Source organism: Lissotriton vulgaris, chromosome 11 (genome assembly GCF_964263255.1).
Source record: "Lissotriton vulgaris chromosome 11, aLisVul1.2, whole genome shotgun sequence".
NCBI lineage: Eukaryota > Metazoa > Chordata > Amphibia > Caudata > Salamandridae > Lissotriton > Lissotriton vulgaris.
The window spans coordinates 303,917,006-303,933,939 of NC_141699.1; the positions used below are offsets into that span (position 1 = coordinate 303,917,006).

Genomic DNA, 16,934 nt, shown 5'->3' on the forward strand with positions numbered 1-16,934 from the left:
ATATTTTGCCATATGAATTATGATTAGTGCTGCAGAAAGAAAAATTAGGGCACATTTTGAGTGACTTCTCAAACCCTCTTTAATTTCATTAAAAAATTCTGACATACAGTCTCCCAAGATGGCCACCAGAGACAAAAGAGCCTAAATGTAGCCCAAATATCACCCAGATGTACCCCAAGTATAGCCCAATGACAGAATGTCCCAGAGTGTTCTAAAGAACAACTAGAGCGCTAACAGTCTTACTTATGACAAAAGTATGGCACACCAGAAGCCATCTTGATTGGAATGAAGTGGTAAGTCTGAAAACACTCAATTTAAAAAGGAACAACATGAGGGGGTTAATTTTGCCATAGAAAGTATGATTAGTGCTTCAGAAAGAAAAATTAGGGATCATTTTGAGTGACTTCTCAAATCCTCTTCTATTTCATTAAAAAAATTCTGACATGCAGACTGAAACATGCACTTTGAATACCAGCAGCAGACGTCCCTGGTGAGCAGTAGCTTTACTACAGTGATCTAATGTGCAACTAGAGTGCTAACATTCAGATTTTATGACAAATGTGTGACACATCTGAATGCCTTCTTGATGGAACCAAAGTAAACAAGCATTGAAAATGCAATAGATGTCACCCTAGTTTAAGTTAAAGCCATTCTGTTTGTAATGAGGTGGCTTTTTAGCTTTGCTTTTATTAGTGTTTTTTCAACTTTCATGTAAATAACATGCATCTGTATGCATATAAGTATATGTATGCATGCATTTATGTTTGTATTTATATAGATATACAGATGATATATGTTTATATATGTATGTATATATATATATTCACTGAAAAAACCATAGGTTATAGACCATATATAGTTAGGAATTAGCATTTACAAAACCTTGAAAATTCACTGAAAAAACCATAGGTTATAGACCATATATAGTTAGGAATTAGCATTTACAAAACCTTGAAAATTCACTGAAAAAACCATAGGTTATAGACCATATATAGTTAGGAATTCGCATTTACAAAACCTTATTTTACTCACACAAAACCATTGAAATTCCATATATAGTTAGTTGCACTAACTATATATCGCGCACCCGCAATCCACTGCTGATGATGTCACATATTACATCATTCATCACATGGTCAGTGACATCACTGATGACATCACTGATGACATCTCAAATGACATCACTGATGACATCACTGATGACAACATCCAGTGACTGTATGTTTCTGTAAAGTTAAAATATGTCTTACATATTGAAGAATGAGTGGATGTATAAGTGTCTGGATGAAGGATTTAGTAGGTGCATGACTGACTGTATGAGTGAGTGATTAAATGTGTCTCACTGAGTGCATGGGTTAGTGACTAAACTGTCTTAATTTGTGCATCATTATGTCTGTTGTTCTGTAAACTGTTGCATGTGTTGATAAGTAGCTATATGAGTAACTATATGGGTTATTGATTGGTTGCCCAAGTATTTGTATGGGAGACTGAGTGTGTGTGTGGGTGGCTGGGAGGTGTATGACTGTGCATAGATGTGTGAGCAGTTGATTCACTAGATGTATGGTTTCAAAAGTGCATGTGGAAACAGCTGTATGGGCGGTTGACTGTGTGCATGAGTGTATTGGTGAGTGAATGGATATCTCAGTGCTACATGTCAAAGTAAGTACATATGTAAAACACAGTACATGTGAGAGTTGACATATATAAATAACTGTGCATAAGAGCCAGTGAATGTGTGAGTGGCTGTATGGATCATTGTGAACTTGTATCAGGGATTGTATAAGAGAGTAAATATGTGTTAGCATATGTTTGAATAAGTAAAGTTTGTATAACTGTATAGTTGAGGAAATGGAGGTGTGATTGATTCTTTGCATGACTGACTAGGTGTGTGAGTAACTCCATGGATGAGTGACAGTCTGTGAGTGTCTGTTTACACTGATTGTATCTAAGGTTATATTAGAGTCTGAAGAGGTTCATCGTATTATCACATGAATGATATCATCAGTGATGTGATCAGTAATGTCGAATGAGATGTCATCAGTGATGTCATCAGTGATGTCATTTGAGATGTCATCAGTGATGTCATTTGAGATGTCATCAGTGATGTCATCAGTGATGTCACTGACCATGTCATGAATGATGTAATATGTGACATCATCAGCAGTGGAATGCGGGTGCACAATATATATAGTTAGTGCAACTAACTATATATGGAATTTCAATGGTTTTGTGTGAGTAAAATAAGGTTTTGTAAATGCGAATTCCTAACTATATATGGTCTATAACCTATGGTTTTTTCAGTGAATATATATATATATATATATATATATATATATATATATATATATATATATATATATATATATATATATAGAGAGAGAGAGAGAGAGAGAGAGAGAGAGAGAGAGAGAGAGAGAGAGATAGATAGATAGATAGATAGATAGATAGACAGACAGACAGACAGACAGACAGACAGACAGACAGACAGACAGACAGACAGACAGACAGACAGACAGACAGACAGATAGATAGATAGATAGATAGATAGATAGATAGATAGATAGATAGATAGATAGATAGATAGATAGATAGATAGATAGATAGATTTAGGAATGTAATCATAAAATCGGAATTTCTTTTTAACTAGAGTCTAAGGGGTTCTTTCGCAACAAAATAAAAGCATTTATCCTAGCTGCACAAACTTGAATATAAATGAAAATATGATTTACTTCAACACACAGTTAAAACTATTTCAATTAGGATTCACGCTAAAGGTAACACTGATCCTGTGATGTATATCATATGTTGCCCATGTGATTTGTACTACAAAGACCAAATGAAACACTGCTAAAATGTAATTGAAAGAACATATATCAAACATGAGGAAAACAAATGTAAATTCGACTGTATGTAGGCACTTTTTTCAGTATATGTATTCAATTTCACAAATCAACTTCCATATAATGGAACATGTTTCGAGATGTCAAAGAGGAGTTGATAGAAACATAATATTAAAGCTAAAAGAATGCTAGTGAATATTTATGTGGATGCTTTAGCTCCTAGAGTACGCATTGAACAAGTTAATTTCTTGTGTTTCTTGTAAGAACGTGGATAACATTTGAATATGATTTCTAGTCATACATCTAGTGGCTGACATCATAAACAGGAAAAATACATTGTGTACACTATCATCGAAACAGAATAAATAATCATGTAAGAGAAATAACCTAAGAAGAAGTTCCGGGGTCATTACCAAACATGAAAAACACATGTAAACTGTTAGAACTGGGGGTCTCTAGTTGGCAGAGGTAGGTACCACTGTCCAAATAGGAACCCTTGCTTCTAGTCAGACTAAGGAGGAACCACTCTTTAGATAACCCCTGCTCACCCCCTTGGTAGCTTGGCACGAGCAGTCAGGCTTATCAAAGGCAATGTGCTAAATATTTGTACCAACACTCACAGTAACACAGTGAAAACAACACAAAATGGTTTAGAAAAATAAAGGTATTTAATCTAAACTACACAAGACCAAAACTACAAAAATCCAACATACACAGTTCAAGAATATGGTTTCAAAGGAGTTCTTAAGGTTGCGTTAAAATAATCGGCAGTTGCGTCACGTTTTAGCCAACAGTACCTTTAGATGCAACAAAAGTTCCAAGTGAAAGCTGCAGCGTTGAAAAGCAAGTGATGCGTCACTCCTGAGACCCTGGGGAGGCAATGCGACAACCCCGCTGGACGCCGCGGGTGTGTTGCGATGACTCTGGTCTGTATGGGGAGGTCATGCGATACCTTGCGTGTATTCCGGTGCACAGGTTTTGGTGGAAGCGGCTCGCAAAAGGTACCATGTGACGATCTTCGGGATGGCGACGTTCTCAGGTGCGGCGGCGATGCGCAGCGCAGCTTCGATCTTCTCCTCTTGCGGCCCCTCGATGCGATGGCTCTGTGACGACTTTCGCAGCAATGTAATGCGGTCCGCAAGCAGGCGGTGCAACGATCTCAACTGGTGACTACAGGCTCTGCGACGATGTTAGCAGCGATGGTACTTTTCCCGCACCTGAGCGATGCATTCTGCAAGCGAAGGATCCGTCGGTTCTTGCAGCGGCAAAAGGCGCTGCAGCGTTCTCGATCTTTGGGGTGGCGGGAATTTCCTCGCACTGACGGGGATGCACTCCGGAAGCGAGCGATGCACTCCGGAAGTGAGCGATGCGTTAAAACTTGCAGAAAGTCTTTAAAATCTTGGTTTCCAGCTTCCCAACACAGGTACAACTTCCAGAGGCACTACAACTGGCCCAAGCACTCTGGGAAGGACAGAACTCTCTTAACATAGTTCAGGGAAGCTGTGGTGAAGTCCTTTTGTTCCTGGAACTTCTTAACAGGGATCCAGCTCTTCTTCAGCCCCTTGGAGATTTCTTCAAGCAAGGGGACACAGCACAAAGCAAAGTCCTTCCCCTCTCCTTGGCAGCAAAGCAACTGTAGGTCAGCCGCGGCCCATAGTGGGAAGGACTGCCGGGCAGTGATGTGGGGAGGGGGAGGGGCAGGGTGGGGGGTAGTAATGTATGGATTACGGAGTTTAACAGGTAAGTAAACATATAAATAAATAAAATGAATTTTGTTGCGCGCACTGCGCATTTGGTGATGCAGTGCACGCAATGAAATTTGTTTTATTTATTTATATGTTTACTTACCTGTTAATTCCGTAATCCATACATTACTACCCCCACCCTGCCCCTCCCTCTGCCCACATCACCGCCAGGCAGGTACTTCCATCACCGGCCGCGGCTGCTGTAGGTCAGTCCAGAAAAGCAACAGCAGGACAGTCTTCCTTCTTCAATCTTCCAGCTTTCTCCTTGGCAGAGGTTCCTTCTTGATTTTAGGATGATCTAACTTTCTGTAGTCTGGGGCCCTGTACTTATACCCCTAAAAGTCTTTGTTCCCTTTGTGCAGGAGGGCTCTGAGCCCGGTCTCAACCAGTTCTGGGTTTTCCTTGAGCACTTTGTTTTCCTGGTCTCTCCTTTCCTTTCACAGTGCAGAGCAGAAACATCAGACGCCCCTCAGGAGGTGGAGCCAGCATTGTGGAGGGAAAGCACAGCCCTGGAGCACTTTGTTGACATGATTCCTTCTCTCCTTTCACAGGGCAGAGACATCAGACGCACCACAGGAGGTGGAGCCAGCACTGTGGGGGGGGGGGGGGGGGGGACAATCCTATTCAGGTCCCAGGTACAACTCCTTCCTCCCATCTAGATGCAGATTTCTCTATTCACCACTGGGCGGACTCATTCTGTCTCCTGGAATCCCCCAGCCCTGTCACTCACAAACCAGACAGTCAATTCACAAACCGCCAAAGGCACACAGAAAGGGCAGACAAGAAAGCAGCCACTTTCTAAACGTGCTGCTTTCAAACACAGGATTTAAAAACCACCTTTCCTAAAAGATGTGTTATTTAATTCTGAGTTCAGGGATACCAGACTTGTATGTGCTATCTTGCTCCTATGGGAAGATATGCAGGTAACCACTGTAGCCAGCATTCCCCTTGATAGCCTATGGGCAAGATAGCCTTACTATATTGAAAAACTAAAATGGCAGTTCACAGGCTGCCCAGAGGCACTGCGGTGGCAGACCTGAGACACCATTTTAGGGCTATTCATGTGGGTGGCACAATCAGTGCTGCAGGCCCACTAGTGGCATTTGTTATCACCAGCCCTGGCACACTCAGTGCACTTTACTAGAGACTTCTTGGTGACACAAATATGCCAATCATGGATAACCAATCGCAATAACAATTTATACAGAGAGCATATGCACTTTAGCATTGATCAGCAGTGCCCAGAGTCCTATTGCCAACAACCACAGGTCAGGAAAAACAAGGGAGGAGGAAGCAAAAAGTTTGGGGATAACCCTGCAAAAAGGGCCATTTCCAACATAAACCCTATAAATAAGTATTTTAATTATATAAGAATTAGGAACAGTAAAAATATGTGTTATGCAGTGGACTGCATACCAGATAATAGAACCAGTATGTGTAGAACCAGTTAAAGTAGATGGAAACTAAAAACTTAAAGACGTCATTGTATGTACACAACATTTCATGTTGCTTAATGCTTGTGTCGTCTGGAATTAAGGCTATTATTTAAAAATGTGATAAACGAGTATTTTTCTGTATACATATGAGAAGCATTCATTGCTTAGACTTGAGACAGAAACTATAGGATTGAGTTAACAATCACAGAGGCATTTTTCTTGTGGAAGGAAGAGTCTATATCTGCAAAACGCATTAGAAATGATTAAATGTCCAAATTACAATAATTGACTAAAATGTGAAAACAAATCAAGAATATTGACATTTATCTTTTATATAAAAAATAATGAGTTCAAAAGTATGCATGAAGATTATAATAGCCAATGTGCAAGAAGCTTACTTGAGCATGATAGTGATACTTTAATTTTTCTAAATTATTAATGCCACTCTTGAACTGCGAATTGCCAATGCTATTGTAGAAGCACTGATTCTTTCATGCAAACTGTACAACTACCAGTCCATTGCACATTCAGATGAATTATGAATGCAAACAATCCAATTAAAACATTGTGCTCTTAAATTAGATCTAGTGCAAACACCTGCTCAAATTAAGCACTGTTTAAAGGAGCTCATTCTGTGTCACATCGATTATTAAGACAGCAGATGCAGTGTCAATGGGTCCCATAGTTGAGATTGGTATGTTTCCTTAAAAACAAGAGTGGTACTGAGAGTGAAAGGGGATAAGGAAGGATAAAGTTGAGTGGAGATATGTGGTGTAGCAGCTTAAAGATAGTTGGCCTTCCATGAGCAATGAACAAAAAACATGGAAGAGTGAACAGCGGGGGGAAAATTGGGAGAACATTTAAAAAATGGAAATGGATGAGAGAAAAATGAAAACTGGAGTGATAAACAATTAACAATTTAAGATAAATGACTGTACATGAAATGTATGAAAAACTATATACCCAGGGACAAAGTGAAGGAAGGATTGCAAAATAACACTGAAAAGGATAGATGATAATAGCATGTGAAAAAAGTGTATGAAATGGAGAATGGTCTGTAAAGAAGCACTAATGCATTAAATGCCTGCATGAAAATAAAGTGTCTGTATAAGATGCAAAGAAACTGTAAAAAACCTGCAATCACAGAAAGTTCATTCAGCGGAATCACTTGCAAGCAAAGGTGAATATTATAATAATTTCTTGTATGTATTTAAAAGTTGAAGAATGAGGCAAAGTTATTAATTGAGGTTATTTCATGAGCACCTAACATCATAGAATTTTTTGTTAATATACTTAAAATGCTTTAAGATTCCAGGGCTTCATTAACAATATGTTTTATCTTATTCCTTGGTCATTTGTGTGACATTGTTAATGCTGATTTTAATGACTAAATTCTTACATTGCCTACCTAAAAATCTGTAAGGTTCTTGCGATTGATTGAAAATTTAATTCTGTTTTTTTATAGGCTATAGTGTGACATTCTTGCTATTTTTTTAATGAGTTTCTTCATTGAGTGTTTTACAGAACAACACACATCATAACACCACAGGGACCTACCTGTTTAGCATTTGACTGCTTTCCGAGGAGGCACACAGTTTCCATTTTCCATTTATGGTATGATTTAAATATGAAATAGACATACCCACTACGCATACATGAGTAGCAACCCATTCAGATTGCTTTGAAGTGTGTGTATAATTAGGCAGGGGTCAAGTGGTCATGGTATCAGTGTGGTGCGCTTAATTTCCACTCCAAATTCTTTTATGTTTTTAGTGACAACCCTAAGCTTCATGTACAGGGATCTTAAAGATATGCATCTGTCCATGCCACGTTCCACAACATGATAATAGGGGGTGCCTGGTCTTCCAGTTTCGGACAAACATCCCTTTTCCCCAACATAAAAGTTAGTCTCAAGAATGTCTTTTCAGATTTTGTGAAGCTGTTGTCCTCTAAATGTTCCGCATGGCCAATTTTGGACTTCAGTCTATCTGTCTTTTCATTAAAGTGTGAGGTGTATGGAAGATCCCTGACCAGAAGGGCGCAAGATCCAGACATGCCCATACAGTTTGTAAAAAATCTATTACTGCCACCTGACCTCTTAGACGATCAGGCCCCAGTCCCCTCTGTTAATGCCAAAGTGTTTTAGGAGTTCTATGGAGGTATTTAAATGCTATGAAGTGAAACTCATTTGAGATCGAGGCCTCACTTGGAGCCATAATGACAAATATCAATTCCTCATCATCTTGAGAACCAACATTTCCCTCCCATACTTCCCTAACTTGTTAAAGTTGGCAGATGAATTAATCACTAGCATTTTGAATGTGTGGGACACTTTCCTGCCATTAGAGAGTTGTACATACTCAGTTTAGACCACTTTGGACTAAACTCTGGGACCTTCTCAAGGTTAGATATGTAGGGCACAGGGGTGTGTCTGAGTTGGTGGTATTCATAGAACCTAGTTTGTAATAATCTTTGTTCTTCTCTGATTTCTAAAAAGGACTTCATCACAACACCATTAGTCACATCAACCAGAGTGAATATTCCAAGATGAACCGAGGCCTTGAAGCCCTCCTAGGTAGCCAAAGATCTCTAGAGTAACTATCTCTGGAAAGCTGGTTTCTATTCATGACGAGATCTGTTCTGTAAGCCTGTCTACCCAACCAGTATATGTGAGGCTCTCCATATCTCACCGACCACTCTTGTTACAGGTGGAACTCCCAAGGGGAGATTTCACCTAATTTGGGGAATGGATCACAGGCTTCTTCCCAAAGGCCTTTAAGTCCAGAGCATATGTTGAATCTTCAGTAGATCCCACACTTGCAGAATTAATCCACTTGTTAGCCCCCATTAGGTCAGCAGCACAGTAGTCAGACACAGGATCAATGATCACTAAGCCTCTGCCATATGTTGAATTGCAGCATTTGGCAAATAAAATCAGTTGATGGTCTTTGTTCCATAAGAAGTATGTCAGGACTGATGTTGGGGCATTGAGATTGCTTCGAAGTGGAGTAAAGTGATACATTTGAAAGGCATACACATTTTAGGGTGAGTAACCATTTTAACATGGTAATTTTCCTAGTCATTGTCAGGGGACAGACATCCAGGGCTGCTTGTCTCTACGGATACTATCAAGCAAGGGAATTATGTTGTCAGCTCAGGCTTTCTCTTTCACCCCTATAAGCTGAACCCTTAACTAACTAATGCTACAGTAATTAACCTGGATCTGCCTTTAATCAACCTAAGTCCCCTAACCTTCTGCTTGGGAACATGTATATAGGTTTTTTTGCCCGGTTAACTCTTAGCCCAAAGTCTTCCAAATGCTATTTTACCACCAGACAAGAGGATGTTAGGTTCTTTAGATAAACGAGTTGGTCATCAGCACAAATAGTACTCAAACGTTCTTAGACCATTTAAAGCTAGTAACCCATACAGACTGCTGAATTCTGCATGCCAGGGCTAAAACTGCGATGGAAAGCAGTAAAAGGAAGAGGGAGCATTCCTGTCTTACCCCTCTCTCCAACACAATCATAATTAACAAAAAGTTTCCAACCGTGACCTAGGCCTTCAGTCCTGTATGGCTAGATAGTGTGGACCTAGACCCACTTGCTTCAGCAGCTCAAATAGCCTTCTCTTTATGTATACATAATAAGGCTAGAGGTCCGCTTAACTGGTGATTCATAGCAATGGTATTAAATGACTGAAAGAGATTATGACTAGCCGTTCTGTGTGGCATGAAGACACACTGCTCAGGATGGATCAAGTTAGTTATTACTATTGCTAGCCTCCACACTAATATTTTGCCCAAGATTTTGGATTTCATTTCAATTAGTGATATTGGGCTATATAAGCATGGGATGTCCGGAGGTCGGTCCGGCTTAAGAGTCCTCACACCTATTGAAGTTCTAAAGGATGGCTCCCTAGTGCTCTATTCCAATCAAAGAAATCCAAGATTGGTTGTGACAGAGTAGTGACGAGGCAATTAAAGAATTCTACTGGAAACCATTGGTTCCAGGGATTTAAAATTCCATAACTGGTGGATGGCTTCCGGGATTTCATTTACTTTATAGGATCGTCTAGCTGTAACATGTCGGTGTCAGAAAGTCTGGGCATGTGTACAGACAGTAAGTTCTCTCTGAATATGGTCAGTGCAGACTAGTTTGCTGTTATAACACCCTATATTGCTGGGCAAAAATGGGGGCTATTTCGTTGGGTCATGAGTGAAGGTTCACCTCACCAACTCCAATACTGTGTATGTGTCATGGTCCCTGTTCTCTGCATGCAACCCAATACATCTGTTTTCACTGTTTTTTCTCCCTGATCCTACATTCTGCTCTGAGAAGCCAATCTCATTATATAAGCCCCATTATGTCTGGCCTATTTATGATGTTGTTTCACCTGTGCAAGTATAAATTATGGTCTGATGGGTTAAATCTGTATTCCCTTTCCATCTGGAGAATATTGTCATCTAACCTATCAAGAGAGCATTGTTTTTATGCAAAATAAAACTTCCCTCTGGTTACCGCATTGTAGGCTTCCCAAAATACTGCTGGTGAGTCCACTATACACTTATTTATTTCAAAGTATTGTGTCATCTCTTGCACTGGTGAATCCCTCACCTCTCTGAGTCACCACTAGCTCACCTGCCATCTGTATGGAGAGTTTGGTGGTTTGGCCCAGAACTGAAGCTCAATAGGTGGATAATTGGAGAGAACTCTGGCATGCACAGATATGGACCAGACCTGGTACATTGCAGATCGGTATGGCAAAGTAATCTATCCTATAGAATGGTTTTGTGCCCTGAAGAAAAATGTGAAGCCCCCTCAGGTGATTGAAATTGGTGCCACACATCACACAGTCCCATCCCATAAATCTTGTTAAATCAACATTTAAGGTGGTTTGAGGGTTGTCGTTAAGTGTGGGCCAGATTGACCACATGTAAAGCAGATCAACCCATAAAAATAGCCCTCTGAGATTATCAGACTACGCAGTTTTCTCAATAAGATAGATTCAGTTTAACTCAAAAGATCCTGGGACACACTCAATTGTCAACACTTGAACTTATGGCAGTCTGCCACACGGGGGCCATGTTTGCATCATTTAGAGAAAAGCATAACAACAGTTGTTTAATGTAGGAGGGTGGATACCTGACTATGGTTACCCCAGATTTTTTGCCTAGTGTTTAGCTGGTTTTCGGCTTAGTTGGCCTGGGATCCTGCTAATCAGGGTCCCAGGCTATCTGCTCTCTCTTAAAATGGACTCCATGTACTATAGGTACATAAGGTTGACTTACAACCACCACCATAAGGGATTGTTTGGACTGATACAAGGTGCTCCCAGAACTGGAGACATCATATATCAGGCCACCTTCTCACATTTAATTTAGTACGAATCAAAAAAGACTAATATTTTCCACCAAAGCCTTTCGTATAGCTTTGCAGTTTGCAGTGCTGGCAAGGGCAATGCATGGTGCAAGCAGAAGTGGCCTCCTGAAGAGGGCCCTAGTACTTATATTTTTACAAATTAAGCACTGCTTATCAGTGTTGCTACCCCGCGTGAAATTATCCCAAATCCGGAGTGAGTTGTTGGATTGAAGACATATCTATTAAGACATGGACAAATAGTGCCCATCAAGTGTGCCACCTACTGTTTAGAGATACTTAACACTACACCACATTTGACCTTAATGAGGATGGGAAACATATGGAACAACAAGGCCAGAGCCATGACTTCGAGAAGCCTGCAAGCTGAACAACGACTTACCCAAACAATGACTTTGCTTTAACAGCACATGTGCATGGTTAAGGCAAAGTCGGTCTAGTGTTCGGAATGGCGGGGAGAGAGGAGCGTCAGAAAGCGGACACGGACAGGTAAGTGGGGTATTGGTGTAGTTTTCAAGTGTGGGGGTTCTGGGCATTTTTTTAGGAGTTGGGGAATTGGGGTAGTTATTAGGGGTGGGGGGTTTGAGGTCATTTGAGGGGTGGTGAGTTTTTGGTAGTTTTTAGGGGCAGGGTTCCGGGTAGTTTTCAAGGGTGGAGGCGGATAAGTGTAATTCAGGGGTAGTTTTTAGGGGTTGGGGGATCGAGGTAGTTTTCAGGGGTAGAGGGGGTTTGGGGTAGTTTTTAAAGGGGGTGGAGGGGTTTAGGGTAGTTTTTAGGGGTGGAGGAGAGTTTGTGAACATTTTCAGAGGGGGTTCGGAGTATTTTTAAAGGGGTTGTTTTTAGGGTTCAGGGAGGGAGATGGGGGTCATTTTTAGGGATATGGGGAAGGTGGGGTTGTATTTAGGGCTCAGGTGAAGGGGGATGGTAATCTTAGCCATGAATAGCCGTTTACCATTCATGCCTTTACCACAAAAGGTTGTGGTAAAGGCATGCGTGGTAAAGCAATTCTTGGTTAAGACGCAGTCGTAATAGAGACCGCGTTCTTAAGGTATGCGGGGTAGAGGAACTCTTTATTCTGACATACAACCATAAGGAGTCCATTAATGTTTAAAGACATTAATCTCACTGAGTTTATAGGTCACACATTAAAGGAGTCGCCTGCCATAAGATGCTGGAAAGGAAGGATTCCTCCCCGGACCTTCTCATCCCAGGGTTTATACTGTGTTAACTGGGAGCGCCTTCTACCATACTACGAAGAACGGAAGCATCTATTGACTCAGGTCTAAAGCTGAGCTAGGTGTGTCAAGGATAAGAAGCTAAGAGTACCTCTTCCTTCAGATCCCACTGCCGTTCACTCACCAAATTCCTCGATAAGAACACAAAGACATTCCTAGAACTATTAAGCAAGGTACACCATAGGGTATGACCAAGAATGTGTCCAGAGAGGGCTAACTAGTTCCTCCTGCACTGTAGCCCCTCTGACTACCATCCTATATAATTTGGGAGGGGGGCAATGAGTGTAAGGTAAGGAACCTTTCTCTCTACCTTCACTTAAGCTCATATAGAGGGTGTGTGGGAGGAGACCCTCCCCCAAGCCTCTAGTGGTATTTTAGTTTGTTATGCTGCTCTCCATGGCATAAGCCAGATGTGTTTTCCACCACAAGAATGTGTGCATCCTGGCCTAAGTCCAGTCTGTCTTAAGAGTCATTTCTTCTCTTTTCTATGGTTTCTTCCGACTCCTATGCCGACGTTCTTTCTGTGGCTTGATGTTTTGACCTGGTTCTGTCTCTTCAATCACTGCTCTTTTGCGTACAGGTTTATTTCTTTCCTCCAGATTGACTATTCTCCTATAGGCATGCCGGACCACCTAGCCCTTGGCCTTTCCTCCACCCACTTTCATGCCTCCTGAGTATTTCCAAAAAAGAAAGCGAGATTCTGGAAGATCACTGTCAGCCTGGCAGGGTATATTAACTTCTATTGGAGATCCATAGCTTTAAGTTTTCCATTGAACTCCTTTTACGGACTTGCGCCCTTATTGGACATGTTGTGTGAAATCCAGGAAAATCATAGCATAGTGGGATTTGTATCCCCAAAAAATGTTGAAGAAGCAAAATAATGAAAGAATATGACAAAGAAAGAATGGGAAAATGAAAAAAGGGGAAAATAAAAAGTGAAAATAAACAGAGACAACAGAAAAAGTGAGGGTGAGATATAAAAATAGAGAACTAAGGAATATTAGAAAGAGAAAAACTATAAAAAGAAAGTAAAAAGACACACACATAAAAAGATAGGCGGAAATAAAGAACAGAAGAGATTCTGATTAGAGACGCGAAAAGGGAGACGGCCTTGAATAAGACAAGAACAATGGATAAGCGAAGACAGTAGAGTGAGTGGTGTGACGGATATGACGACTTTCGTAAATCAAAACAAAAAGATTCCTAACCGAGATAAAGAATAAAGCCAACAGAACCATGTGCAGTTTCCGAGATTATATGCATAATGGTGTAGTCAAATCTTTATTAAGGGGCTTGTTACTCAAAATCAACGTGCACAGATTCCATGTTCTAACCCGAAAAGTATTTCCATGTGTTGCGGTTGAAAAGGCAGTTTTTTCTTTACCAGAACATCAATGGTTAGAGGCTGCTGTGATCCATGATTTATCACAAGGAATGCTCAGCAATAAAGTCAAAATGCTTACCTGGGAATATGAACTGTTGCTTATAGTTGTAGTAATGAGACGCTTGCAAGAGAGGAGAGGCACAGGAATGTGAAGTGCTGTTTGACCCTGCAGAAACAGAAAAGATCACGCAATCTTAAAAAACATAGGTATTTATAATAATAGAAATCGACATTCTGGCCACTGAAATTCTTCTATTTATTGATTCTCTTTTTGTCCCAAATCATAGTGCAAGATTCAAAATAGTTTGTAGTGTCTTCCCTCACACGTCTCACCAACATGCTACATTTTCTGAATTATTTGTCTGTGTCCTCTCCTTCACACCCATTTGCCCTATTCCTCCAGCCTTCTCTTGAGGTTCTGGAGTTGAAAGATACAGTCTTCTGCACACCTCAGAAACCGCGAACTATATTGTTCTCTCAGAGCATTGCACACCTCCGCCAAATGTTTCAGCCAATCATGACAGTATCTTTCATTCAAACATACAGTGCGACTAACAGTGCAGGACTGACCACAACAAATCACAGTACAATTCTGCTGCAAGAGGATTGGCATTTTGCAAACCCAGCACCCTTCGGGGGAGATTTGTGCGCTATACCAATACTGGATTTACATTTTTATTTATTTATACTGTTGCTATCACTGGCATATTGTGTTGAGTTCACTGCATAATATTAGACATGCCTGGCATGAAGTTTTATCATCCCTGGCATATTCTAAGCATCCTTGTTAGTGTGGTGCCAGTTTGTGGCAGAACAGTGGCCATGGCATAACGGTGGCCAACTTTGTCAAAATACTAGTATTCTTAGCATAATAGTGGCATCACTGGCAAAGTGAGGACTCCTTGGCATTGTGGTGGCCATTCTAGACATAATGCTAGCTATGGTATGTAATCAGAATCACACAATGGCGGTCGTAAACCCTTACATCTGATGGACATCTCTGGCATGCAGTGATTGTTCATCGACATTGAGGTGTAGCCTATGCACAGATATAGCTGTGCCTTTAAGTTCCTAATGAGAATGACATGACGTTTGGACATCAAACATTTAAAAAATAAAATATTGATATTCCATTTGAGGAACTGAGTTTATTTAGCCAGAATGAAATGCTTGAATTTGATAACAAAATCTTGGGCTCATTAGGATGGCAGAGGGACCGCCACCGCAGGGCTGGCAGTGGCATTCCTTACGCCATCCGGCTCCCATTACCCCTGCTACATTAGGATGGCGGGGGAATCGTCATGGAAAGGCTGGCGGAGGCTGGCTTTGGGGGGCCCGTTACGGGTCCCCTCTGTAGTGGGGGGAGCCAGTTGTGCACTGGGGGGGGGGGGGGGTTGGGGGGTACCAATTTCCATGCACAAGGTGACAGGCACAGCAGCACCCGCCACAATGTTAAATTGCTGGATTCGACCGCAGCGGTGGTGGTCACATCGTAATTAGAGGTGCTGGACTGCCGCATTACAGTTGGGCAGTCCCGATCCCGCTAAGGTGGGGGAGTACTCAAGTCCGCCCGCCATTGTAATCGACCCCTCAGTTCTCAAAATCTCAGATAATTGGGGACACAATTATGGGATGTACAAAATGTATTTAAGGAAACTTAACTCAAAATATATTCAGAGCTGCAGAAAAGTCAGGAGGGACTTTGCGCTGAAAATTATTCTGCTCTGTTAACATTGTTTCAATATTGTCATGAGGAATTGGGCTCACTCACACACCTTCAATATTATAAGAGAGCCCCTTTTGATACTATCACTTTTAAGCAAATTTATAGAAAATGTGTTCCACCACATCATTTGTCCTATGATGTCATTGCTGTTCTCTTGATTAATGCATGATCCCACGTTGGCCGACTTCTGGCTCATTCATTTCACTGTACAAAGCTGGCTTTTATTTACGTGCAACCACATTCAAAATTGACCAGTAGATACTGATATTTTCATTACATCTCTTCTTTCCCTGTCTTGTGCTGTTCCATTCCATCTTTTCTAGCGTATGTGTCTTTTGAACTTCTTCCATACCAATGCTAATATGTCAAATCAACATACATTTCCTTTTTGAAAAACACCAACACTTCTTTGCCATTTTGTTGCCCTATGGAGTAATAGATTTTGTGGCAACAAAGCTTGTGATTCACAAAATACAAAGTTTCAATGTATCTAAGGAAGTGGTTCCTCATTGAAAAACTATCACACCCTACCTAGCATTAATGGTCATTAGGCGGGTGATTTTTAATTCAAACTAAAGCATTATGTGGTAGCCCCCTATCCTTCACAGGCAGCACATTTTCCATTGTAATGGATGCTAAATTTACACAGACATACAGTCTTAGTGGTGATACAACTATATTGAGCACAACTGTGAGAACAAATGAAAATGAGTGGGAATCCGGTTTTTATGTAAATATTTCTTATTGTGCACCACCAGGTAAAGTGTCTGGATTTGTTTTCATCCTATTTTCAATTTTTTGTTTCCCTCGCATTCCAGAATTACACAAAAAATGTGCTTCAGTTTTTGCTTTCCTTACTACTGAATGTGTACAGTTCATTTCCAGGTATTTTACAAAAAAGATTGTCACATAATTTACTCTATGTTTCTTTATCTGAATGTAAAGTGAGAGGAGTTTGTAAAAACCATTCCCATGTAAAAAAAAAAAAGGATAAGCAGTGGTTGTCAGAGGGCATAGCCTGACATTTGACCTCTGTTTTTGAAGCGCAGTAGGAATGGCAGGATAAATACAGACTGTTGCATGTTACCCTTAACGTCCTTGACAAAATTACAATATATTTTGATTGCAGTCTTTGACCTTTTGTTATATTCTAAGTCATTCATTTTTGTTCTAGAATTAAGCCAATATTT

General features: G+C 40.7%; 1 protein-coding gene across 1 annotated transcript in view; it reads right to left on the minus strand.

Moving 5' to 3' along the window:
- Positions 1-16,934, minus strand: part of KSR2 (kinase suppressor of ras 2) — a 1,792,292-nt gene that overhangs the window by 801,273 nt on the left and 974,085 nt on the right. The window contains exon 12 of the mRNA XM_086943271.1: positions 14,098-14,184. Within this exon, the coding sequence (XP_086799397.1) occupies positions 14,098-14,184 (87 nt within the window). The remainder of the gene's footprint in view (positions 1-14,097; positions 14,185-16,934) is intronic.